The following is a 26939-nucleotide window of genomic DNA, read 5'->3' on the forward strand; positions in this document are numbered from 1 at the left end:
CATGAATCTATCATTCTATCATGGGAATTATGCGGAGAAGAAGTCCACTCCTTGCTAGTTACTAGAACCAATATTTTCATATGTCAATGTAATATCACTGTAACAATGTTATTCCCTTTCCAAACTAGCTGTGTCTTCTGGGACGTGGCTAAAAGCTATTAATTCAATAGACTGGGAATCATGAGGGACTAATGGGATCGTGTATGGGATCCCATGGGATATGAGCGGTATTACATTGCGTTGTCTCAAAGGGGGTGAGACAGAAAGACACATGCCTGGGGTGTAGATAAGAAACATGCAGAATTTATGTTCCATAGCCTTAATATTATCTGATTTTTGTTTACTTTTGAGCCGTACCGGCATGTACAATTATTTGCTGAACTCTGAAAATCAGCTGTGTACAGCAGAAAGGCTTGTTTTCAGAAGATGCAGTCAGATTAAAAAGATCGGGCAGTCCATTGCAGATGCCTTTAAATTATTGGTTTGCATGAAATAATCACCACTTAAACTTAGACGTGTCCTTTGTGTAATACTCAGAATGGTTAACAATTACCTATCATTGAAACAAAATAAGGAGTGAAACAGATCTGGAGGGGACAACGGCAAAAAGAGCAAGATGGGATTAAAAATAACAATTAAGAACACGGGAAGACAGAAATAAATTATCCTTATCTATACACCCCCTAGTCCTGATACCGAAGACTTCTTTGAACTAAACTGCACAGATTTTTTTTTTATTCCACTCTTTCTGTTTTGGTGTTTACTTAGCAATTCACTCCACTTACTGCCATATTATTCAGACCACATAGAACTTGCTTTGCTCAGTGATATTCCTACACACAATAACACTTATCTCTCAGGAACTCTCAGAGGAGCCTTTGGCCTTGTGGATAAAAACTTTACCCTGCTGTAAAGAAAAAATCAGTTTTCTTGCTTTGTTTTAGTTTTGCAGGTTCCAAGGAATAAAGAGGTGCTGTATGTCATCCATTTGAATCAGACAATCCTTCCTCCATCCTTTGTGGCTGCCATCTCAGGACACACCAGGCATAATATGAGTGAGACAGAAACAGAAGGAAGAGGTGACTTTTCAGAAACAAGAAGGTCAAAAAGTCCATTTAGCTTCAATGTCTCTCACTTATTAAAACATACTGACGTGTTTGTGTATTCCAGCAATGATTCAGTGACCACTAAAATACTAGCAGGACAGAGCATTGGCCAATGGTAAGGTGAGCGAAGGCTCTGATTGGCTGAGTAGCTCTTTTGCTTTTATCTATAGTACCAGACAGCAACTATTAACAATTATCGCGCTGGTTTACAACACAGATGTGATGGTTTTACAGTCTGTCACACTCAGTATTCTTCTTTATTTGAGTTTGCACACCAGATCTCCACATTGTGCTCACACTGTTTCAGCGCAGGCTGACTTCATTATAGCCTCATCTTCATTATAGTCACATTAGAACGGTCCATGCTTGTTGGTTTGGAAACCTGGCAGCTTTTCCAGTGACATCAAAGCACTGGCCACTTTAGGGAAGTCACTGGCAGCAAAATAACAGTAAATATCAGAGCAGTAGTCTGTATGCAAACGTCAGGTGACTGAAAAACCTAGTCCTAGGTACATTTTAATGTCCTGTGTATGTCAATACGATTAGACGCCACCTGAGACTTGGCACACATAACCCAAAAATACCTTTTTCTACCTCATTTTGCTGAACGTAAACACAGTTTTGTTTTAAATGTTGACTCTACCACGGTATGTGTTGACGTAAAGACTCATGTGACAGATCTGAACCATCTATGATTGTTGTGTGACTGACCAAGATCATTGATATTTGACCCATCTATGTCAAAGGTGAGTCTTCTAGTGTGAAAGTGATGGGTCTGTTATAAATGTGGCACCATTCCACACGCTCAGTCCGTGTTGATCCCTTTCCATTGCTTTGTCAGAATCCTTCCAGCTCTATGTGAAACGCGATCTGTCGCATGGGGTCTGTCGCCTAGGGGTTCTCATCCTCTTTCACAACCCATATGCCCACACACTGCCAGTGCCACATTACTGCTGCAAAGTGCATTTAATTGACATGCTTTTATGCACCATAGCTGACTTATCATCTGGTCCTTCCCTCCTACCACCAAGAGGCTGGACACCCCCAGTATCCCCCGGTGTTTTTTTTTTTTTTTTTTTTTTTTTACATACACACACACACTTTCCTTTCTCTTCTTCCTCTCTGTCTTTCATCAGCACTTGGGCAGTGATTCCTGCTTCAGTGAACTGAGCATACAGTGCATGACTTGATCAGACATGAAAGCTAAAGGCTAGCTATTATAGCCTTGTATGAGAGAGAGAGAGAGAGAGAGAGAGAGAGAATTAAGTATGGCGTAATTCAACAACAACAATAACAGCATCCTCAGTAGCCTATCCTCAGATCCTGAGAGAAAGTGGGAGAGAGAGAGAGAGAGAGAGAGAGAGAGAGAGGAGGCTAGTCGCATCAGTCAAGAGGAGTAGGCGTGCTCTTGGGCGCTGCATCGTTTGATGATCTCCCCGGTTCCCCCCCTGAACCTCCACTCTCTGCTCTCTGCGGGTGAGGTCGGTCAAACAAAGCGACTGAGCGGACTTTCCCTGCCGGAGGAGTCGTGCTCGACTTTCCGCCGGGCAGCAGAGCCGGTCAGCGGGGCCACACCGCGGCACTTTGGATAACTCACACACAGCTGAGGATCCCGCCGTTTGCCAAGGCGCGTCGCTCGTCCGCGTCCCGCACCAACAACAGCTGAACACATTGCCATGAATGATTTAGTCAGGCAGCATAGGTGACTTTTCATTTCCTCCATTTCCCCCTCCTTTCTTTTCATTTTTGGATTCTCTGGAGGGGAAAAAAAAATCCACGGTGGCAGCATAAGCCCAAAACTCGCAGTGTGCGCTTAGGGAGGTTTTTTTTTTTTTTGCCCAAGATGCAGGTGGATCGGAGCTGTGGGGTTTCCAGTGCGTGGTGTGCGTGTCTGCTTTTACTTTTCTCAACTCTAAGCAGCAGGGTCACTGAGGTGGGAGGGACCCACCAGAGCATTCCTCCGTCCGTGTAAGTAGATGCTCTTTTACGCGAAGGTGTCGCGCTTAACTCCATCCTCCAAGTTTCAAAGCAGAACTTGCTTTAAAAAAATATTCTATCTGTGTGAATTTACAAAAACAAAAATGTATGGCCTATTGCGATGTGCTCTTGAACTGTTTTTTTTTTTTATGTTTAATGTTTTTGTTAAACATGACGTCTCCTCTTTTCCCAAATTTCTATCTTTTTGTATATCAAGTATGAAATATAAAACTGACACGGCTGCAAATACATGCTCTTGCAAAATGAATCAAAAAGCAGACTAGTCATTAGTCTTTTGAGTCAGCGTGAGTCTGCGCTAAGTTGTGGCCTATATGTGTATATATTTCAAACATGTTTCTGATTCATTGCTTGCCTGTGTGTGTGTGTGTGTGCAGGGTGAAGCTTTGGGCTTCAGCGTTTGGTGGGGAGATGAAGTCCATCTCGGCAAAGTACTCTGGCTCCCAGCTGCTGCAGAAGGTGAGCAGTTTTATTGTCTGTGTAAGACTTCAGGTGTCAGATTGAAAGTACACCCTGCAACCTCAATACTCTTAAAATTCAAACGTCCACATGGCTGAACTTGGGCAGGTTTTCCTTGGGTGCAGTTTGACTCTTGCAAAATATGAAGTATCATGGAGGAAACATTTTCTTTTAAAAAGGACCTCTACTGTCCTTGAAATACACTTTTTGTTTAAAAATGTTTACACCATGTCAGTGTGTAAGTACACACTGATATTTTTTTTGCAAAGTTAAAATTTTGGTGATCTTGTGAGCCACGTAACTGTTTATTTAAAAGCTTAAATATACCCTTTTTAGAGACTTTTAAAATTGCTGTGTGGATCTGAAAGACCAATTTATGAGAGGAAATGACAGCCGTTGAGTAATTTTCGAGTTGAGAGAAATGTCACTCTTTATCTCTCAAACTGCAGGACCTGTGCTTTTTAGCTACTTGAGAATCAGTAATGCATGTCTACTAGGTAGGCACAGATTTAAAAGCTTATTTGGAACATGTGCCTTTTAAATGGGTGTCCAATTCTCAAGCACTCTGGCAGATGCATTCACACACAGATATACTCTCCGTAAAGCGCTGTCTTTTTTCAAAAAGCAACTGAATGTTCCTCACATCTCTTAACACCCCCTTACCTCTTCCCGTACCTCTCTGCAGTCCGTTCCCTTCCCTCTTCCACTCTGCTTGGTGGCATTAATGCAAGATTTGAGTGTGATGGAATGCAAATTTTCCTAATGGAGGGTCAGTTGATGAAGCATGAGTTAAAACTGGCTAATGGATAGCCGGTGGATAAAGGGCCAAGCTGAAGCTAACCTCTCAGTGGGTGCACAGACACAATGTGGTGCTTGGGGGCAACAGTTCAGGGCTCTCGTGGATGGAGAGACCCACTGTGGCGTGTGGCTGCAGTTAGGTGTCACACAGGCCAAACCAGAGATCTGATGTGACGCACAACCAGGACCCGTGTCTACCACTTATACATTCACCCAATGCACGGGTAAGAACATCCCCCACTCTCCATCCCCCACACACACATACACATGCCCATATGCACACATAAATGTATGCACATCATGACCACACACTGCACATTCACATGCACAGTCACATAGACATATATGGCCCTACTGCGTGGATTTCATCAGCAGCTTAGAAGGCAGAGGAGTGGTGTTATCTTTTCGAAAGGATAAAAACTGTTCCCCCTTCTCATCTTTTTCTGCCTCCAAAAAGAAGATAACCCTCCCACAGAGTGACGACCTCTTTATGAAATGCAAATGAAGGCCGCAGGGTTAATTGAGCAAAGAAAAGACTGGAGACCTCTTTAAGGGGAAAAAAAAAGTGCATCTTTCACACCAAACTGGTGTTTTGGATGGATGTATGAATGCACACTTGCATCCACTTGCAGGCTTTGGCAACATGTCCTGTATGTTGTGCCTTATTGTGTGGTACAGTCTGGGAGCTCTTGTCAAGGAACGCTGAGGAGGGACCACAGTTCCCCTGAGGGCACATATGCTTTTAAATAGGCAGAAAGAATGATGGATGTACACTGTTGTACGTAGAGAGGAGGACGGTAGTGAAAAGAAAAGACCAAGGCTTGTGTGTTAATGCTGTGTGTGTGTGTGTGTGTGTGTGTGTGTGTGTGTGTGTGTGTGTGTGTGTGTGTGAGTGCGAGTGCTTTTCCCCTGGGCGCAGGACAGATGGACTCAGTCTCTCTTCAGTTATCTCTCTGACCCTAGCGTAACAAAACTCCCTTGGAAATAACCATACCTCTGCATGTGTCGCACTCTCTGTCTGACACACACACACACACACACACACACACACACACACACACACACACACACACACACACACACACACACACACACTTGCACTATGCATTCACCTTAACCTGAGTCATGCTGTGTGCATTTTGCTTACAGTATATCATTGTATGTTTGCTTAAAAAATTGCTTTGCATCATCGCATTGAAACATACTGAATATTGTGTAGGACATGTGCTAAAAATACATTTTTGCTTCCACTCTTTGAATATATGCCATCTTCTTTGCCGAAATATTAAGGGGGAAAAAAGATGGACCAGTAGATGGGATGTCAAATTTGTAAAAGCTGCCTGAAGACAATGTACAAATCTAATCAGCACAGTACTTAAATCTTTAAGTTAAGCCACCACAGAGGTAACATAAGGACAAAACAATTATCAGAAGGTTTTTTTAGTCAGAACTTTTGCACAATTTGAAAGTCTTGCACCTGTAGTGGCTCATGCTGTTAAGTTTATGTTAAGTTAAAATGCTACAATTTGAATTTGATTCTTCGTTTGTGTTGCCTCTGCATTAATTTGACACTTGATTTTACTACCAATTTAACCGTGTTCATTGAGGGATGAGTGCACAAGTGTGATTAATCTTAATAATATCGTAACACCAAGCAGTAAATTATTTAACGTTTGTGATTGAATGACAGCTCTTAAACATTCAACATTTTCATAGATAATTCATGTAAATGCTTTCAGTAACGTCAGTCAGAATGAAAACTGGTTTGTAGGATCAATTTTAAACAAATGTATGACTTGAAATATATAATTAGATTATTGCATTACTACAGATTGTTAAACAAGATAATTCCCAGAAGGACCTAGGGCACACAAATAATGTAAATCTAAATATTCAAACGTGTGTTCAGAGAAGCAGATTTGCTGCTGTTTTCAAAATTTAAATCTTACATCTTACATTTTTAAAATCTGGTTGGACTAGATTTTGCTTTTCATACCCCCCCCCCCCCCCCCCCCCCCCTTTTTTTTTTTTTCTTTTTTCCTCTCCTGTCCTGTCTCCCCTCCCACACCAAAGCCCGCTTCCTGTAACAATCGGAAACGGCTCTTGTTTCAAGGTTATACCAGTCAGGACCTGTGTGTATGCGCACTTGTGTGTATATGTTCCTGAAGAATAAATAAATACACGATCAATAACGCCTTCAATTTGTTACACAAATCAGATTGTTAGCAGTATTCTCATCGCTGTATGTACAAATACATCTGCACAAAGAAGAGTGTGTACACTCTTTATACACAATGTACATGCATACATAGTTACAATACACACACACACACACACACACACACATACAAGTATAGGAGACTTTTGCTTGAGACACATTAAACATCTCCCACTGATAGCTAGAATTAGCTCTGTGTGTTTTACCCTCTTCACTGCTATTCTGCTGAATCTTTAATTTCATGTATCATTGAGCAACCTGTCTATATGAGCTAGTCTGGCTGTGATGGCTGTGTCTGTGTGTGTGTTGTTGGCTGGACTAGTTTTCCCCTCACTGATGTTATGGCTTTCTGGAATCAAAGTAGTGGGACATTATGCCACGCTGAAATAACTCCAAGCCGCTCGGTAATGGAAGACACAAGAAAAAAATGATCATTCTGTTGGATTGCCACGGCGGCTGTCTGAAAGTTTATCCTTGCACGTCTGCTTTCCTATTTTTAAAAGCATAAGCAGTACCTGAGGGCGAGGACTAGGCGGCAGGCGTATGTGCTTGGAGCGTGTGTGTGTGTGTTTGTGTGTTAAGTTTGCATACCTACTTAAAGCATGCTCAATCACACACACACACACACACACACACACACACACAACGCATCTCCCACACTCAGAGCCACATATACAGAGCAAAAGAGCAGAGGATGATAGGAAGGTGTAATGGTGTGTGACAAGAGTATGCTGGAATCGATTTGCCTGGGTGGGGAAGGAGAGTGTGTGTCTCGGTGTGTGTGCATGTATAGTATCTGACACAGAGTGGTGCCATACCGTTCTCCTTTAGTACGGCAAACCACCAAAATGTCTGCTGACAGTATTTCTAAAGAATGCACGAAAGAAGACAGAGTGGAGAGTTTTCTCAAAAAGAGGCGGCAGATGAAAAATATATACCAGTATTGAAGTGGTCTGGTGAAGTGAGGAGGCAAAATGTTTAGACAGAGACACAACGTGTGCCTGTTAGATTTATGAAGTACAGAAGGAGAGTTACAGAGATTTTCTTTTTTAACTACATGTTCACCTTGCAGTCGCCAGCACTTTTTTTTCACTATCTTAAACTTTTTTTCACTATCTTAACAAACTTAGAAAAATATTATTACTGACAAACTGATCCTGAAAAACCTGGAAATGGAAATTTACCTTTTTAAAGAATAAAAACATTTTTACTGATTTTAATTCCATTTATCAAACTTTTTTGTTTGACTAGACTAGTCTATTTTGCTTAATGATAGTTTATTTAATAGTATATATTTTATCTTATATCTATAGGGCAATCTTCTAAACCCAAGAGATTAATGAATTTTAAGACTTAACACGGCGAGTTAAGTGATTTACGCACAACAGCGACATGCTTTGATCTATTGGAGGCTTTTCTACTAGACTTGTTTCACAGACACATAATTTGATATTTCTATAGAGGGCAGTTTCATGTTCATCTGTTTTGGAATAAAAAAATCTATTTTTGTTCTGAATTTGTATTTTAGTCACACTAACCAGATTTAAGAGCATGACTAATTATCTAATTTTGAAGTGGAAATGATTATGCATTTCAGTTTTTCACGTTCATTTAAAATTAATTACATATTTGTGTGACAACAGTGGAAGAATGACTCTTGCTTGTGTGGAACTGCAATATGAGGTTCTTTTTTTATGTTTTCCCCTCTGTATTCATGATAAACAGCACTTAAAGTTTTAATTTGATTTAGCATTCCTTTTTCATTTATAAATGTGCAATTATCAAACTTATTATAAAGAAACTGATGTAGTTTAAGTGCCTTTTATTTCTTATACGTATGGAACTTTCAAAAATTCGTAAAGCAAATGTGTTTATTTATTTTCACTATTGGTTATTTGTTAAAGTTACTTTGATAAGCTCAATACTACAATGATTTCTGTGTTATGTTTTGTACATATACATGTCAGAAATTATGTAAAGTGACCTAGCTACTAATTGAGGACACTCAGTACCAAATATACTAAGGTCATGTCAGGAAAGCCAAAGAATTTTTGACATTAATTTGTAGAAAGTAGCAACAATATACTTTTTGAAGATCTTGAAATTCTTGAATCGGTATGCAGAATGTGTGGATTGTACACATGTGCACTAGTTTTAAGGATGTGTTTTTTTTTTAAACAAATACAAATATGAAATTAAGCAATATAGAAATTCTCCTTTTAGACTTTTAGACAATATTAAGAAAGTTTCTTTGGTGGCTTGTTTAAAATTTCTTGGGAGTTGTGGAGGAACTAAGATGACCTCAGTATTTCTAAAGTCCTGCTGTGGCGTTCTTCACTGTATGTATTTATGGAAGTAAAATACGATACATTAACATTCACCAGTGGTGAGACCTCAGTTTAAGGCTGCTTTTTCTTTGTTCCATAGAAAATTCATAACTGTATAGTTAAACAAATTTTTTTCAGATACTTAGTTTAGTTTGTAGTGTAGTTTGCCCTCTGTTTGACTTTCTTGTCCCATGGATGACATTCTATACCTGTGTGTGTGTGTGTGTGTGTGTGTGTGTGTGTGTGTGTGTGCGTGTGCGTGTGTGTGTGTGTGTGTGAAAGTGGAGGGAGAAGTATGTGTGATGGTGCCAATCTGCTGCCAACGGTGGGTGATGGCTGAGGCGTTCCAGTGTAACAGTGTGTCAGTGAGGGGGAGACGGCTACAGATTAGATTTAGCTTTGGGAAAATTGAATAGCTGTCAGGTTTGGTTCAGCACGGCTGGCGATGAGGTGAGAGAAGGGGGAGTGTAGGGGTGTGTACTGATGACTGTCCCTCTTTCCCTAACCTCCCCTAACACTCCCATCTTGTCTCCTGCTTCTCGCTCCCTCCCTCTCCTGTTCTCATTGACCAAAGCATGATCTTGCTAAATGTATTTCCTCCACTGCTTGTAGAAGGAGAAGAGGTGTGTGTGTGTGTGTGTGTGTGTGTGTGTGTGTGTGTAAGGGAGAAAGAGAGCGGGGAAAGGAGGAGGAATGTCGTGTCACAGAGTTAATTACAGCGTTAGCAGGCGGGAGTGCAGCCTGTGCTGCTATCCTTTCATGTCCTAGCAGGCCAGCTTTAGCCAGCACAGCCACTCACTCATACTGTAATTAGTGCTTTGTTAGTGAGAAAAGCATGAGAAAAGCCACTGTAAATCAAACACCCTGCCTTTACTGTAGAGGGCTCAGGAGCAGGGAGCAAGGTCCTTTGCCACCGGATTAAAGAACTTAAATCCTTAAAGAGCACCACTGCTGACACTGTGTTTGTGGGCTTAGAAAATCAAGTGTCTTTTGATGACTTGTTGTGCGGTTTACCTCTCTGATTTATCCCCAATCTCTCTGACCAAGTTAATTTGCCAGTGTGAAAAGTGTTTGATTTAGTAGTTCATTTATGCTTGTAAGGAAGTTGATTTTTCTTCGCTGTTCCTGAAATTTCTGCAGAGCATGCACATAAAAAACAAAAAAAAAAAAACACACACACACGCACATCGTGTTTGCGTACAGTGTAACACCTTGTGCTCAGTGCTGTTAGGATGATGAATGTGAACACTGAAGATAAATATCCACTGTCATCTGTCATCAGGCTGCTCAGGTCTGGCTCTGCCTCTGTTGGCCAGCAGATAAAGAGCATTTCACAGTGGCTACACCGGACATTAATGGACACACACGGCATACAAGCATACACACTCTCACTCAGATTTCTGTAATTATGACAGATTGTTCACCTGGTGTGCTCCAGACTTGACTGCATGAGGAGAGTAAACATTAGCCAACTTGGTAAAGGGGTGGGACTAGCGCTATTAAGCACATTAACGTGTGCGGCATTGTGTGAAGGACTGTCTGTGACTTGCTGCTGTCCACATCAATCATCCTGCTGGTTGTTTGGGTCCACCCACAGCGCTGTAGGTAAAGATGGCCCGCATAAACAATACACTGAATTGAAGAAAGGACATCAGAGCCATTACAGCTGCTCCATCGATCATAAATTCCTCTTTACATGTCCTAAACCTCTGCATGCTCAGATAGTTCTTGTATATACTGTATACTCAGAATTAAAGATGAACTGACACCCCAACTTTTTCCCTTTTTCTATTTTCTTTGTTTACCTCACTTCCTCTCTCTCTGTCTCTTTGTTACCTTCAAACTCTCTGTCAACTCTTCCCTCTATCAACATTTTCACCCATGCGATTTTTGCACCCTTGTGCCTCCCCAATTATTTTTCTCTCTTTCTCCCCTTCTCCCCACGCACTTTGTCTCCAAGTCTCTCCTCCTCTCCCTCCATCCCTCTGCTTTAATAATGGATAGGATGCGGCTACGGCACTAAAGAATACATGGGAGGGGATCTTGGGACACGCCAAGTGTTTGGAGCAAGTGTTTGTGCACACACCCTCAAAAAATAGTTCCGCTGGCCTAGCACAATGTCATGCACTCGCTGCACTCTCTGCCGGTCTCAGTATTAGTCCCAAGTCACCCCCTCTGTCTCTACGTCAACTCTGCCAGCATACACACACACTCATCACAAGCACACACTTAGTTTGGCTGCACCTTACGGAGTCTTGCACTGAGCCCCATTTGCACAACACTGTGCATAGACTAAGAGAGTCCTGCCAAATCCAGCTCAGTGGGACTACAGTGGCCCCTCCTCCTGATGACCTTCACCTGCACTTGCTGTCATCTCGCACAAACACACACACTTTTGATATTACAGTGTGGAGGAATACAGTTATGCATAAACAGCAATGTGAGAACACATAAACACACTAACAGGCACTTAAGTAAGCTTTTTACTGTTGCTCACTGAACAACCTCTCCCTCAACACACATTACAAAAGCTTTTCTCACTCTATCAATGTGTTTGTTTTAGTTTCCTTCTGTGTCTACTTTACATGTCATGTATTTAATGTCTTCAGTAACAAAATACCTTCAATTAGAGCCAGTATTCCTGCTGATGTATATTATTATTATAATATTATTATAGATTTTATTTATATTATGGAGAACTTACCTGTTTTAGACTAACTGACCTCTGCAAGAGGTCACTGAATGTAACTTCTCCGACTCATGTATTGACCGTGTACCTACAGCATTGTTTCAAATCATATAAATACATCTCTTCCAACAGGCATCTTCCCGAAGGCCTTTACAACAGCTGTTGTAAAATCCTTACTAAAGAAACCAAATTTAGTTTTTAACACTTTGACCATAACAGCACTTATCATATCATTCTGGATTCTGAATTTCAGTCAAACTTTTAAACATAACGCAGCGCTGAAACTGCTTTTACTAAAATAATCAATGACCACAGGGGAGCTTACTTGGTCCATTATTATTCTCACCTTACATGCTGGTGACATCATCTGAGGGCACAATGTACGTGTCCATAGTTATGTGGATAACACACACCTGTGCATCTCTGCTGAATCTGCATCCACAACCCATGGACATATTTTAAGAGGTCTTATAATGATGTTACATCCGTGCAACCTAACAAACCACTGGGACACATTAAGACATTACAGGATAATGAAGTTAGCAGCTTTGCCACAAAGTTCTCCCCATCTCTGAAATGCTTTGTCGATATCAACTCGTGTTTTATTGCATTTACTGTCAGCCTCTCTTTTACACTGTCTTTTAGACTCTGTTCTTGATAAGTCCATCTTCCTTTTTTTGGTTATCTTGCAGTGCAGACAGTTGTTATCAATGCTGCAACAGCTTTTTCTGCAGGACTTTCTGCCTCTGAATCAGGCTTTCACTGGCATCTGAAGGAAAGTTCACATGCATCTATGTTTGTAGAAGAGCCAATAGGTACGCTCTCCCTCTGAAAGGACCTGTGATTGGCCAACGTCTCCCGGGCTAGATTTTCTAAAGCCTGAAAACAGGGCCAAGAGGTGGTGCAGAAGTCCAGTTTTCTCTCAGACCACTTAAATTACAATGTGCTGAAATGTTGTTATGGGATTTTTACCCAATGACACACAAAATAACCTGCCAACCCCATCTTTAAATTAATTCTATTTTTGACATGTTTTTATTATATTATATTATTGTCTGTTTCATTTGAATTACTATTATTATTATTACGCTATGCATTTATTGCCTGCATTGGCTTTGCTCAGATGACACTGTGGTAATGCTGAGCTCTTAGTAAGTGACAAATGATTACTTATACACAGGATCAGTATAGATCAATGTTGAGCCATATTGATTAGATGGTGTTGCTAGCATGTGCTGTAACAAAGACAGATACTGTGTGGAAAGTAAGAAGTCCACATTTAGTTCAGGCAAATTTTGCGCATTTCTCCATTTGTTTTAGGCTGCAGTTGTAGGCCGTGACAGTGGTCACAACCACGGGCGGAAATCCCGGGGGGGACACAGGGGACGTAACCCCCCCTGCCATAAAGTTGTCTCCCCCCCAAAAAATCATTGGAAACACAAATAAATAATTTTGAATAATATAGTTGTGTTCAATAAATGCACAACAATGCTAATTATAAACGTAAAACAATGTGTTTCTTAATTGTTGAAAAATTATGACCCCCCCTATTCCTCAAAGTGGTTTGAGCCACATGCTGTTTTCTGATGCGTGGGGCTACCAGCAGCTCTGTTTCAGTGACAGTCACCCATAGTGAGGAAACTAACCACACCAATGTGTAAAAGCCAGTAAGTCATTTATTACGACACTTGTTCAACAAGCACAAGTTTGTAACATAAAAAGTGACATTTCTGCTGTTTTGTCCAAAATCAGACTCTTTTTTTAATCAGCATGCTGGTTAAGCTAATAGCTGGTAAAGCTAATAGCTGGTAAAGCTAATGGCTGGAAAAGCTAATGGCTGGAAAAGCTAATGGCTAATAGCTGGTTAAGCTAATGGCTGGTAAAGCTAATAGCCTATAGCTAATGATTGCTAACAAGCTCATTTTACTGACATTTTAGATTTGTTTCTAGAGCGATATCCAGATTTTAAAATTAAGTATTTATTTAAGCATGAGTTTGATGTCATGTTCCAGATTTTTTATTATTATTTGTAGTTATCACCTAGACTTGATGTTCAGTTTGACAGATATCTAATTTCTTGTAAAGTCAAAGATTGTTCAGTTTTGATTGTTGAAAAACTCCAATTAAAATCATCCCAACTTTTGGAATTTTCAACCAATTTTCACACAGTTTTGTTTGTCAGGAGTGTCAGATGTATTTTTATACAGCATACTTCCTTACTTGTAGGCTTGTGTGTGTGTGTGTTTTTTTTTTGTTCATTTTTTCATGTCCCCTCCAGGAGTTACTCTCTGATATTTTACTGTTTATTGTCCCCCCCAACAATGAAATGGGATTTTCGCCCCTGGTCACAATGTGGTATTGGTTCAACTTGATTTTGTTGAATCACCAAAGTTTAATTTCTTGCTGGCCATGCTTTAGGTGCGTGGTGACAAAGTCTTGGTAATTCCAACCATACACAAACTCTTCAAAAACCCCTCAATGGCTTTCTCAACCATTTGGTCAAGCACAGTTTGAGTTGTGGTATCTTGTTGAGTTGCACTTACTTAAACTTGACTAAGCCATCTCAAGCACTTGGTTGAAGTATGTTATGCTGGAAAAAAATCCCCAGGGTGAATTCCATTTTCTTGTTCAATACGTTGATGGCACCCCTGTTGGGTGGCAATACCACAAGCTGATAGTGGTCTTAGGGTGTACAGAGTTATATTTGGCACACTTACTGTTGGTGAGCTTAGGGTAAAGGACTGTATGGTGATTTATATATGCTTTATTCGCCCCCGGGGCATCGGTCAGGATACAGTACACGGAGAGGATGGGTTGGATTGATGATTTATATTGAGGTCAGGCACACAACAGGCAGGTTGATGTGTGTGTGTAAATGTATTGCTCTTCTTTACATATGCAAATATATTGTTCTTCATTTGTGTGGTTCTGTAAATGAATAAACAAACAATGAGTGCAATGCACATGCACGTGCCCCATCAACATGCTAACATAGCATCGGGCTACATCGCGCAACATAATGGCGGCGCCCATAGACACACATATCTTACAGATAACAACGTTACAGGTATAATGTCATGACTGACAACAAACACAACTTGAGCCTGTCTGTTAATGAGCTACTGATATGACACTTACTTTTATCAATTAACGCACACTGGCGCTTCAACTCACACGCCAACATCAACACGGACCGGACTACATGAAAACGAAACTTAACTCGCATAACGGGAGCTTACGCCGCTCCCAAACTACATCTCCCAGAATGCCCCGGTCTTAAAGGAACATACAACTTAAGACGCACATTACAGAAAGTATAACGGTGCGTTAAACTCCAGAGCCTTTCTAACAGCCGCCCCGAATGTATGAAATACATTCACTCCATAGAAAGGCAGCACGGTCCTTTGGCGTCTCACTGCCGGGTGGCGTGGATGTCTGTGCTGTCGTCTTCGTTGCCGGTTGGAACCGCCGGCAGGACTACCAGCCTTGCCACTGGTCTGGTGTAGTCACGATCGCCGACTCTCACATCCGCAGACCGGACATGACCATCAGCGCTGAGATGGATCTTAATGACATGACCTATTGGCCACTGAGCCCGAGGCAACTGAGGGTCCACTATCATCACGACGGATCCCTCTGCAAGATCGGCTGGTGTAGAGTGCCACTTCTGGCGAGTCTGTAGACTGGGCAGGTAGTTCCGCAGGAAACAGGACCAGAAATGATCAGCCAAAATCTGAGAATGCCTCCAGCGACGGCGGTTCAAAAGCTCGGTCTCTGGATACACAATCTGGGGTAGGGATCCATCTGGCCGCCCCATCAACAATACATTGGGTGTCACCGGATCTAGGTCAGCGATGTTAGATGAGACGTACCCCAATGGCTTAGAATTAAGTATCCCTTCCACTTCCATCAGCACAGTCCGTAGCACTTCTTCTGGGACTGGCTGAGCTCCCACTGTAGTGTATAGGGCCTTCTTCACAGAACGGATCTCCCGTTCCCAGGCTCCTCCAAAGTGGGGTGATGCAGGCGGATTGAAGTGGAAGCCGATCTTCCGTTGAGCAAGTTGCTGTTGCAGTTCTGGGGACAGTGCAGCAAACGCCTCTCTAAGCTCCCTTTCTCCTGCCCGGAAATTTGTTCCCTGATCAGAGTAAAGCTCAGCTGGGGTCCCTCTGCGGGCGATAAATCGCCTTAGAGCCATCAAGAAGGAATCAGCATCGATGGTGTTCAGGAGATCTAAGTGGACCCCTCTACTGGTAAGGCACTTAAATATGATCCCCCACCTCTTCTCCGTACGCCTTCCCACTTTAACTTGAAATGGCCCGAAACAGTCCATCCCTGTAGAGAAGAAAGCCGGCTTAAAGAGACGCAAGCGGGCAGGTGGCAGGTCTGCCATTTTAGGTACAGAGGGTCTGGCCTTCCATCTACGACAATCAACGCACGTGTGTTGGTAACGACGTACTGCTTCGCGTCCCCGTAAGATCCAGTACGAACGCCGAATCTCAGCAAACACCCTTTCTGGTCCTGGATGGTGCAGGCGACTGTCAAAATCTTGGATTAGTAGCTTGGTAGATGGGTGACCAGGGTCTAAGACAATAGGATGTACTGCGGTCTCCTCAAGGTCTACAGCACGACGGAGTCTGCCCCCTACTCGGATGAGCCCGTTCTCTTCATCCATCTCAGGTGACAGGGTGAGCAATCTGCTGCTGGATGAGACAGGTTTGCCGGCTTTCAGAAGCCGTAGCTCATCTGGAAAGCTTTCGTGTTGGATTCGTTGGAGTATGAGAATCTCTGCCTCGCGGTAATCTTCTGCTGTACAGGTGCCGGTCTGCTCTGCCGCCCCATGCAGCTCCTGTACTGTAGCTTCTAACAGCTCCTTCCAGGTAACATACTGCTTCACCTCTGTGCCTATCGTGCTGAGGGTGGTAGAGGTGACACCACAGAATGTAGACTTCCGAAACTCAGAGGTGTCCTCAGCGGGCTCGCTGTTGGGCTTGACAGGCCATCCCTCTGGAGGCTGAAGAAGGAACGGAGGCCCTTGACTCCACCTGTTAGGCTTCACGAGGTCTGACAGGGTCTTGCCCCTGGTGATGTCATCGGCAGGGTTCCTAGCTGAATCCACGTAGCGCCAGGCCTGTGGGCTAGTCAGTTCCTGTATCTCTGCCACTCTGGTCCCGACGAAGATCTTGAACCGGCAGGACTCCGACTGTAGCCATGTAAGCACTGTTGTGGAGTCTGTCCACATGATGATCTGGTCAACCTTCAGCGTAAGCTCTTTCTCCAGGAGCTTGGCCAGTTGAGCTCCGGTGACCGCTCCACACAGCTCAAGTCGGGGTATGGAGAGGAGCCGCTTTGGCGCAACTCTGGACCTGGCTAGGAGGAAGGACAAGTGGACTTGGCCTTGACTGTCTTCTGTTCTCAAGTACGCCACAGAACCATAGGCTTGTTCAGACGCATCAGTGAACACGTGGACTTCACGGGTGACACTGGCCTGGTCCACTGCAACCGGCACATACGCTCGTGGCAGTGTGACTTGAGGCAGAAACTGTAGTTCTTCCATCCAGTCGTTCCAGGCTTGTAGAAGGTCTTGGGGGAGTAGAGGATCATCCCAGTCTCTCTGTTTCTCCCAGAGGCGTCGGACCAGCATTTTGGCTCGAGTGGTGTAGGGTACGATGAACCCCAAGGGGTCGTACTGGCTGGCTAGGACCCTATAGATGTTCCGCATTGTGGGGACCCCGTACTCTATAGGTCGATGCTTGTAGCCTATTGTGTCGGTTTGACAGTGCCAGCTGAGTCCTAGGGTGGATTCAGGGGAGTCAGCTTTGTCTTGAGCGAGCCAGAGCTCAAGACTGTCAGATCTGGCCTCCTTTGGTAGGTGTTCCACAACTCCGGGAACGTTGCTGGCCCACTGACGAAGTTCGAAACCACCGGATGCTAGGAGTCCTCTTAGTTTGTCTACCAGCTGTCTGGCATCCTCCGGCGTCGGCAGACTCTGCAGGAGGTTATCTACGTAGAAGCACCTCTTGACAGAGAACATCACGTTGTCCCCTTGCTGACTATGGTCTGCAACATGGCGCTGCAGGGCATACGTGGCGCAGCAGGGACTGCAGGTGGTGCCGAATGGTAGAACCTGCCACTCGAACACTGCTGGAGGGTCATCCCTGGTCAAGTCGCGCCACACGAACCGTAGGAGGGGAGGAGCCGGACTTGATGGAACATCGCCTTTATGTCTGCGCTTAGGGCAACAGGGTGTTCCCGGAAGCGTAGGAGCACTCCCAGGAGTGAAGCTCCCAGAGTGGGTCCAGGCAGCAGTGATTCGTTCAGGTTCTGACCTCTGTACTGGTAGGAGCAATTGAATACAATCCTGTTTTTGTTGTTATGGCTCACCATGTGGTGAGGGATGTACCACTCTTCGCCCCCTTGATTGACGTCTTCAGTGCTTAACTTAGTGACGGAGTCTGCATCCACTAACTTCTGGATCTCTGTGCTGTAGGCTTTGGCCCGCTCTGGATCTTTAGCTAGCCGCCGTTCTGTGCTCCGCAGACTAGGCATGGTAGCTTCTTTGGGGGCCTGAAGACGAGGCATGTCTCCTTTGCGTAGGAGAGGCGTGGCATAGCGCAGGACTCCTGATACCTCCACTCGGATGGTCCTTTCTTCCAGCAGTCCTACCGCTGCCTGGTCTTGCTTCGACCTAGTTACCATCTTCTCACTCCTGTATGGGAGAGTGTCAAGCTGCCACAGCTTTTCGACATGCTTAAAAAGTTCTGAAGCTTGTGGAGAGACTGAAGTCACCAGGCACTGCTGAGGTCGTAGGGGGTGCCGTAAGAACCTCGCAGGGCCCTGAAGGGTCCAGCCCAATCTGGTCCGAACAGCGGCAGGCCCATCTGGAGGACCCAGTCTGGCTGGCTCTATGGCGGTGATCAGGTGTGGATGATCTGAGCCAATGAGCACCAGAGGTCTGACGTTCTGAAAGGATTTGATGGGTAAGCCGACTAGGTGGGAGTACCTCTTCTGTAGACGGTCCACTGGATAGGACTGATCGGCCAGACCAAGACGCGTTGAAGTGTAGGCCCTTGAGACTAGGAAGCTAGTCTTCGGTTGATCAGCAGGTGAGATATAAAAGGATACGGTAGATCCACGAAGAGTCTGAACATCCTGCCGTATTGTCCTTAAATGCAGGTCTTCAGGTGTGCCTTGGAGACCAAGCTCCTTTGCGCCTGCTGCCAAGAGCATTGTCCTCTCTGACCCGTCGTCCAGGATGGCGTAGGTTGTTATGGTGCGATTGCCGTAACGAAGGAGCACCCTGACGACCTTGAGCAGAACCCTAGTGGCCTCTGGTGGCCTGTTGACGTAAAGGATCTCGTTGGTCGAGCTCACCAAGCAACTCTCCTCCTTTGTTGTTGGTCTAGCTGATCTGTCGTTAACTTCGTGCAGAACCAGTAGATGTTTACCTTGGCACAGACTGCAGGGTTTCTTTAAGTCACACTGAGCGGCTTGGTGGGGCCTTGCGCAGCGCCAGCACCTCTTGTTTGCCTTTATCCACTCGGTGAGTTGCTCTCTCGACAGCTTTGTAACCTTTGTACACTGGCTGAGGAAGTGTTCCTCATTCTCACAGTAGGGGCAGTAGGGCTTGGCTCTCCCCTTCAACCCCTTGAAGCCTCCGGTAGTGGTGTTCTCTTTAGCACCGTGGAGGACAGAAACGGACCTTCGTCCCTGATGACTCTCTGACCGGAAAGCTGGCTTCTCTTTCGGCCCTCGGGATGACGTTTGCCCGTCGAAGTCCTGGCACCAGGATTCATACTGTAGCCACTGAGCGAGATCTATCAGGCTGGGGACGGTCCCTGGCTCTCTGAGGGTACATCGACGGAAGTCTGCTCTTTGTTCTGGAGGTAGTTTGCTTAGCAGTCTTACTACGTGGGATCCACAGCGAAGTTCTGCATCCCCTTCAGTGCCTAAGGTCTTCAGGAGCCCAACCAGTGACTGCACGTGGAGGGCGAACCGCTCGAAGGCTGCAGTGTCACCACGGCGAATATCGGGTGAGTCTAGGACACTGGCTATTTTCTTGAGGGCTATTTGGTGTGGTTGACCGAATTTCTCGTTGAGGGCTGACATGGTGTCACGGTAGGGCATGGGGGAGTTGAGGTAGGAATCTGCTATCAACCTTGCTTCCTCGAGCTTTAGGTGGTCTACCAGGATCTGGTACTTGAACAGCTCAGTCCCCTCAACCGGCAAGAGGTTCTCCAGGGCTATCTTCAATCTTGCCCACTCGCAGGGGTCCCTGTGGCTGAAGTTGGGTAATGTTGGGCGTGGCCCCCTGTAAGTCTGTTCAGATGCAGTTGGTGGGTCACGGGTCCACTGGTTCTGTCCCTGCATCGATGCAACTTGCTGTGCGTAGCCTGGGGGTTTTGCCGGTGGAGGCGGCTGATATGCTGCTGTATAGGATGGCACTCGTGGAGGTAGAGGTTGTGAGTATTCATTCTGATGGGGATTTGGAGGAAGCTGAGGACCATAAGCTGTATAGTAGCATGTTGGCCTAAGGGGTGGATGCTGGGCCACAGGCTGGTACTGGTGCGGAGGCTGCCATGGTGAAGCCGAGACGTAGGGCATCGCCATCTGTGTTAGAGGCTGTGCAGTAGGCGTGAAAGGGGTTGGAGCTGGCTGAGGTGCGTAGCGTCCTCCGTAGGATGGATACCGCTCTCGGCTGTAGTCATCTGGCTCCCTGCTCGGCGACAGAGATTCATGACCTAGCGGGCGGTGACTGCTCTGCCTCATTTGCGATGGTTTGCTGCGACTAGCTGCTCTGGTTTGGTTCTTTATGAGCTGTAGCTCCTGCATCAGCTGATCCAATCTATCTATTGTCCGTTGATCTGTCTGCTCCTCATAGTCCCCGATGTCCACGCTTGGTGGGGGTTCTGGCCAGTCCTCTCCATCCTCCCTGGAGACGGGCGCTTCGTCGATGTGGTTGCTGGAATTCGGTGGAGCATATTGAAGGCTGGTTATTGTGTCTGCTAGCCTTTTCAGTTCAGCCTGAACACCACGAAGTCCCTCCACTTCGGCATGCATGTCGTGCTGTGGCTGTCGTAGCATGGTGCTCTCTCGCTTTATTGCCCTGAGGTCCTCTCTTAGAGAGCCTTCCTGGGTTACGTGAGGCAGCGAAGGTGGTCCTCGCATCCTCTCTCTGGGGTCCTGCTCTGGATACTGTAGGTGGGCTAGCTGGGGTTTCGGACTGTACATCTGCCGCTCTCGGTAGTACAGGTCCGCCTCATCTCGAGCAGCATCCCTCCTTCGGTGGTCCATATGTGGAACGTGAGAGGAGTTGAGGGCGGTCATCTTGGCTGCACCCTCCTCTGCTGACCACTCTTCCTCATGCCTGTGCCTGCCAAGGTTAACCTCATAGTCATCTAAGTAGGTTGGTGGGCGTGTCTGACGCTTAGGCCTTGCTCCGCGATGGTCTTCAAACTCCATGTTGTCCTGGGGTAAATAGAGCATCCGGCTCGAAGGACCACAATGTTGGTGAGCTTAGGGTAAAGGACTGTATGGTGATTTATATATGCTTTATTCGCCCCCGGGGCATCGGTCAGGATACAGTACACGGAGAGGATGGGTTGGATTGATGATTTATATTGAGGTCAGGCACAGGCGATTACAGGCCACAACAACAGGCAGGTTGATGTGTGTGTGTAAATGTATTGCTCTTCTTTACATATGCAAATATATTGTTCTTCATTTGTGTGGTTCTGTAAATGAATAAACAAACAATGAGTGCAATGCACATGCACGTGCCCCATCAACATGCTAACATAGCATCGGGCTACATCGCGCAACATAATGGCGGCGCCCATAGACACACATATCTTACAGATAACAACGTTACAGGTATAATGTCATGACTGACAACAAACACAACTTGAGCCTGTCTGTTAATGAGCTACTGATATGACACTTACTTTTATCAATTAACGCACACTGGCGCTTCAACTCACACGCCAACATCAACACGGACCGGACTACATGAAAACGAAACTTAACTCGCATAACGGGAGCTTACGCCGCTCCCAAACTACATCTCCCAGAATGCCCCGGTCTTAAAGGAACATACAACTTAAGACGCACATTACAGAAAGTATAACGGTGCGTTAAACTCCAGAGCCTTTCTAACACTTACATCTAAGAAACTCTCTTTTATTTGAATACTGCAGCATTTCTTAACACTGATGCTGACCACATATATCCCAGCGTTGCTGCCTTTTTTCAAATAGTCACAAAGCATAAACCATCATTTTTGTTGTTGGACTGTGATAGGGATGGCGGTTTACTCCAGTGAACTGCACATTTCCCAGATCTCAGCCCAGGGTGTCCCTGTGAGATGATGCAGAACAAGATGTTCACAGCATGAAAGGGACACCAGAAGATTATGATGTTATCAAATCAATATGAACTATGATCTTTGTGATTATTACCTGGAACCTGAGCCCTCAAGAACCGAGTCTGCCCTGGTGGCAGAGTTCCTGCTTGTTAGAGCAAGACAGATAAAGCAGTCCAAACCAATATTAGCTTATTGCTAATATAATAAGCTAATATTATAATATACAGTGGTGTGAAAAAGTCTGACCTCCAAGCCTAAATGCAACCTGAGATCCTCTGATGTGTTGGCTGATTCCTGGCCAGTCCTCAGTCCAACCTTAAAACTAGAAGTGGCTGGGCGTTCTCTGTTTGGGCAACTCAGTTGCTGAATGATCAGGGAGGCTAACACATTATCTTCTTTCAAGTCACATTATAAACTCACTATTTCAGACGTTAAATTGATTTTAGTGTTTGTTTATCAGACAGTGTCCCCCTTACATAGTTTGTCCAACAGAGAGCACTGGCAAGTTGTCTTAGTGTGTATCTTGGTTACAATTCTTTAAAAAGCAAATATAGGGGATTTTTTTTATGTTGAAAAAAACCCCATCAATATCAGTATCGGCCTAAAAAATCCAGCATCAGTTGGGCTTCACTTGATATCATGTAAAGGGGATCATATCTACATTGTAAATATCTTTTGCTGTTTTTGTGCTGTAACTTATTCCATTATTAACCGCATGTCATATTTAGCTTACATTTTATGTTTCACATTTATTTCAACTTCAGTTCAACTTCATAGTGTCTACTGATAAATGTTCTGTGGTTCTCAAAAGTATTTTTCTCCACTGTAGGTGGTACATTTATTTCCCCCATTTCTTTGTGAGGCTTTTAAAGCAAACTCAAATGAAACTGAAGACCAAAAAGTGTAACTTCCCATAATAAATCTCCATTCGCAAGGATGAATATTACCTTTATACATCCACCACAATGTTTTGCTTTCTCCCTCCACTTTCACGCTGGCTGCTACTAGAATCAATTTGAGACTGTGAGAATGTATGGTGTGGAATAGGAAAGCAGCAGGCCACATAACAGTACATGCTGCCAAGCATGAAAAATGTTTTCCATGACTCTGCTGAAACCAACTGAATTCAGGCAACTACAGATAGACTCTGGACTATTAATCAGTTCCATGTGAACAGATTAGACCTGTTCTTGGTGCTAGGATGTTTTTCAGTGAAGTGAATTATGGCTTTGTAAAAGAAAAAGTGGAGTAGAGATGGCAGAGAGGCTACTTTCTGTAATAGCTTCTTAACTTTTGAAAGAGAGAGGCTGCCTTTCCTTCAGAAAGGAATTATTTTAGGGTAGATACTGTATGTACTCGTGCTGGCATTGATGATGTCAGCCTCAGCCCTTGAGGAGCTTTTGCGTGTGTCTGTGTGTAGGTGGGGGGTGCACCATGATGGCAAGGCATGTGAGGACATTGAAAGATGGCGGTCATTAGGATTTGGCACCCACTCTGAGGGGCAATGGTGCATACCCAACAGACGCAGTGCACCCTGAGACAAACTCCTGAGCGTTGCTACCAGCTTTGCCATAAGGTCTTGTGTGTGTGTGTGTGTGTGCGTGCGTGTGTACAGCTGTTATTCTACTGTTCCTTTCAATAGCCCTCGGGCAGCCTTTAAACACTCTATCACTGCAAAAGCACTTAAACACACACACACACACACACACACACACACACACACACTTGAGCTTCGGATGGATGAATTGTGTTGAGGAGTGAAATGGGTGAGGTGTGTAAGTGGTTTCAATTATGCTGAAATAAAAAAGAACATGGATTTGACTTTTCTTTTAGTGCCACCGTGAGGTTGATATTTGTGGCTTTAAGTGAAATGCCTCAACAACCATTGGATGGATTGATTGCCGTGAAATTCGGTACAAACGTTCATAACCCCTTCAGGCTAATTTAATAATTTGTCCTCATAAACAAATTACAGGTCAAGATGTGTCTTAGTTATGAATGCTGACCATTAAAATGCAATAATTGAAGAATTTCCCTGAGACAATGAATGATTTTTTACTTGACATGATGACTCCCACATTTTAGTTGTAATTGAAACTATTTACTCTTTTCAATCGTTAGCTCTGTTTTTAGCTCTTCTAATGATAACACATTTACAGCTGCTGTCACTGCTGTCAACACACTGAAGAATAGGAAACCAGCATGTAACGGTGATGATAAAGGAAGACTTGTGGAATCATTATTTAGCTGTAGTTATCTGTCCAGGCTTAACAGAGTGTTTATCAATCAAAAGCAAAGAGATACTGGATTTCTAACATTGTTATTGACCGTGACACAAGGCAGAATTCAGTTATCTTTCATTGTAATCAATCGTCAATTTAATTGTTTTTGAAAAAACAAACAAACAGTGTATTCATCTGGGAAGCAAAATTCTTTGTTGGATGCTATTGAATTTTTTCTGTATGTGGTCAAGTGTGGCTGTTCAGTGGGTGCCTTTTAAGATATGACTCAGCAAAGCAAAAAAAAAAAAAAGGAGAAACAGAAAAAAATTTGAGACTCTGGTGCCAACCACAGTCTGGTTTCCTGCTCTTGCTTCTTCGGCCTCTGACTGTGAGGCTGACTTTGTGGTAGAGGTCAAGGGGCCGGCAACAGCTCAGCTCTTACAGCCCAGTCTATTTCCTATCAGGAGCTACCCTCTTCTCACAGCATGATTGAGTGGTCTGTCAAAGCTGTATGTGCGTGCATGTGTTCTCACAACCCTCCCCATTCATTCACAGCGCATTGATCTGAGTTTGAGACATCTCCGCGTTATGATCAATACCATATTCACCCCGACTGATAGATTGCATTATGGTGAAAGGAGCAGTGATGAAGGTGTGGCCAGTCAGGCAAGAAGAATTCATAATGTGAGTTTTATTTATGTTTAATGATGTCTTGTTTTTATGTCTGTGTGGTTAGCATTTACACTAAGTGTTTAATTTACATTTGTGTGTGTGTGTGTGTGTGTGTTTTACAATCCGTGGGGAGTGTCTCTATGCCACCAGATACGGGACACAGACCAACATGCTTTTGAGGCAGGGAGGACAAGCGTGAAATTAATTGTTCCACTTCATCTCCGGCCAGCGCTCTTCTTTTGAGGGAACAATTTGTCGGCTGGCATACAAGGGAGGGTATGAAAGGAGGAGGGCATAGCAACGGTTTTGGCGTTCCTGGGAGATCCTGTGATCCAGCAGTGATTTCCTGCTGTGGATTTGGGCTGACGGTCCTGTCCCCTGCTCCGACTAACAGACTCGGAGTGTTTCACAGAATGCAACATTAGTCAAACTGCAATTGTTTCAGACAGTCTCTCACCCTGTTTTTCACTTGTTTCTGCTCACAGATGCACACTCAGACACATGCGGTAGTGGCACAGTGACACTGTGGCAGAAAGCAGAATTAACTTCAACCATGTGACGCCTCTGGGTCCTACCTTTTCTCTTTTTCTCTCTTCACCTCCTCTCTCCTTGTCTCTCCTCTCCTGCGCCCCTGAGCCACATTGGCTGTAATTACAAACATGGCTTCGGAGAATCAGTTGGCCCTTATGTATGAAATGATGACAGTGCAAGACGTTTGTCCTCCTGAACATGTTTTAGGAGAATACATGCTCTCATGCTGCAGGCACAAAGATGTAGCTTGCATTAATGAACACATACAAGCACCTGAAAGCATACACACACGGAGAGTGCACTTCTTTCAGAAGGAAATTACTTCCCAGTTGTGGATTTGATTTAATAATTCAACAAGGTCTATGTCTGACATATATAACATTTTTTCCAACCAATATCAAGTATTGTATTTTTTATGTATATATAATATTCAACATGTTTGGAAAATATTATATTGATATGTAGAATAGACTACAAATGTTTCATGTCAGATAGATTGACATCAGTATGTTTGAGGTGGAGTGGTAGTATATGTATTCAGACCCTTTAGTTAAGTAAAAACAGCAATATCACAATCCAAAAATACTCAGTGTATAGTATAACCGACTGTGCACAGAGCGCTCATTATGCAGGCAGGAAGGTGCCTAACATGTTGTTATGTGTTAGATTATTGGACTGTTAATAATAATACATGCACACAATAATTTGCAGTTTTTTTAATGTTCTAGCTTTTCAACGTGGCCAATTTTAACTACACACTTATCTTGTGTTTTTTTATGTAAAATCTGCAAGTCAACTACAGTGTCAGTACTTGAGTAAGTGTACTTAACAGTGTATTCCACCGCTGTTGATGTATTACTGCCCATCATCCCACCAGTGAAGTGGATTATGATTTTAATGGTAGAGTACAGTTATTTGACTGTTACTGTTGTTGGCAATACTGCTTTGCAGCATTGTTTCACATTGATTTGATGTTTATATATTGCAATTGTTGTGATTGGCAGCTATACAATGCCTTACAAAATCTCACTCAGTAACATATGATCGATATATGCTAATCCTTGATATTGATATTAATGAGTGGATATTTAATTGAGGATTCAAGCATCATTTATGAATGAAAGAGAAGAGTAGTGCTAAAAAGAGTGATTGGTTGTCCTTTCATTTTTCATTGTCTTTCTTTTTTTCCTCCCTCCGTTGTTGTTGATTGTCAGTGTCTTGAAGGAACAAGCAATTGCTTTTAAGCCTCCGTGACAGCCATGGCCTGTGACATGATGTTTTTGTGTTGTCCATCCGTCCATCGTTCCATTCTTGTTAACGCCATAGCTCAGGAATACCTCGAGGAATTTTCTCCAAATTTGGCACAAACATCCGCTTGGACTCAATGATGAACTTCAAAAAGACTTACACAAATGCCTAATAGGATAAAATTATAAGATAACATTTTATATCCAAAAGATCAAAGTTGAGCTTCACTGTGACGTCATTTTCTGCAGAATCACTTTCCTGGCCATTCTTCAACACCATAACTGAGGAACAGAAGGGGAGACTGTGGCAAT

At 43.9% G+C, this 26939-nt stretch overlaps 1 protein-coding gene across 1 annotated transcript in view; it reads left to right on the forward strand.

Moving 5' to 3' along the window:
* Window positions 1–2949: 2949 nt before the first annotated feature.
* The window catches only part of cacna2d3a (calcium channel, voltage-dependent, alpha 2/delta subunit 3a), a 122653-nt gene continuing 98663 nt past the window's right edge, over window positions 2950–26939 (forward strand). Inside the window, exons 1-2 of the mRNA XM_070839202.1 lie at window positions 2950–3074; window positions 3479–3560. Coding sequence (XP_070695303.1) covers window positions 2950–3074; window positions 3479–3560 — 207 coding nt within the window. The remainder of the gene's footprint in view (window positions 3075–3478; window positions 3561–26939) is intronic.

This window comes from Pempheris klunzingeri, chromosome 11 (assembly GCF_042242105.1).
Source record: "Pempheris klunzingeri isolate RE-2024b chromosome 11, fPemKlu1.hap1, whole genome shotgun sequence".
NCBI lineage: Eukaryota > Metazoa > Chordata > Actinopteri > Acropomatiformes > Pempheridae > Pempheris > Pempheris klunzingeri.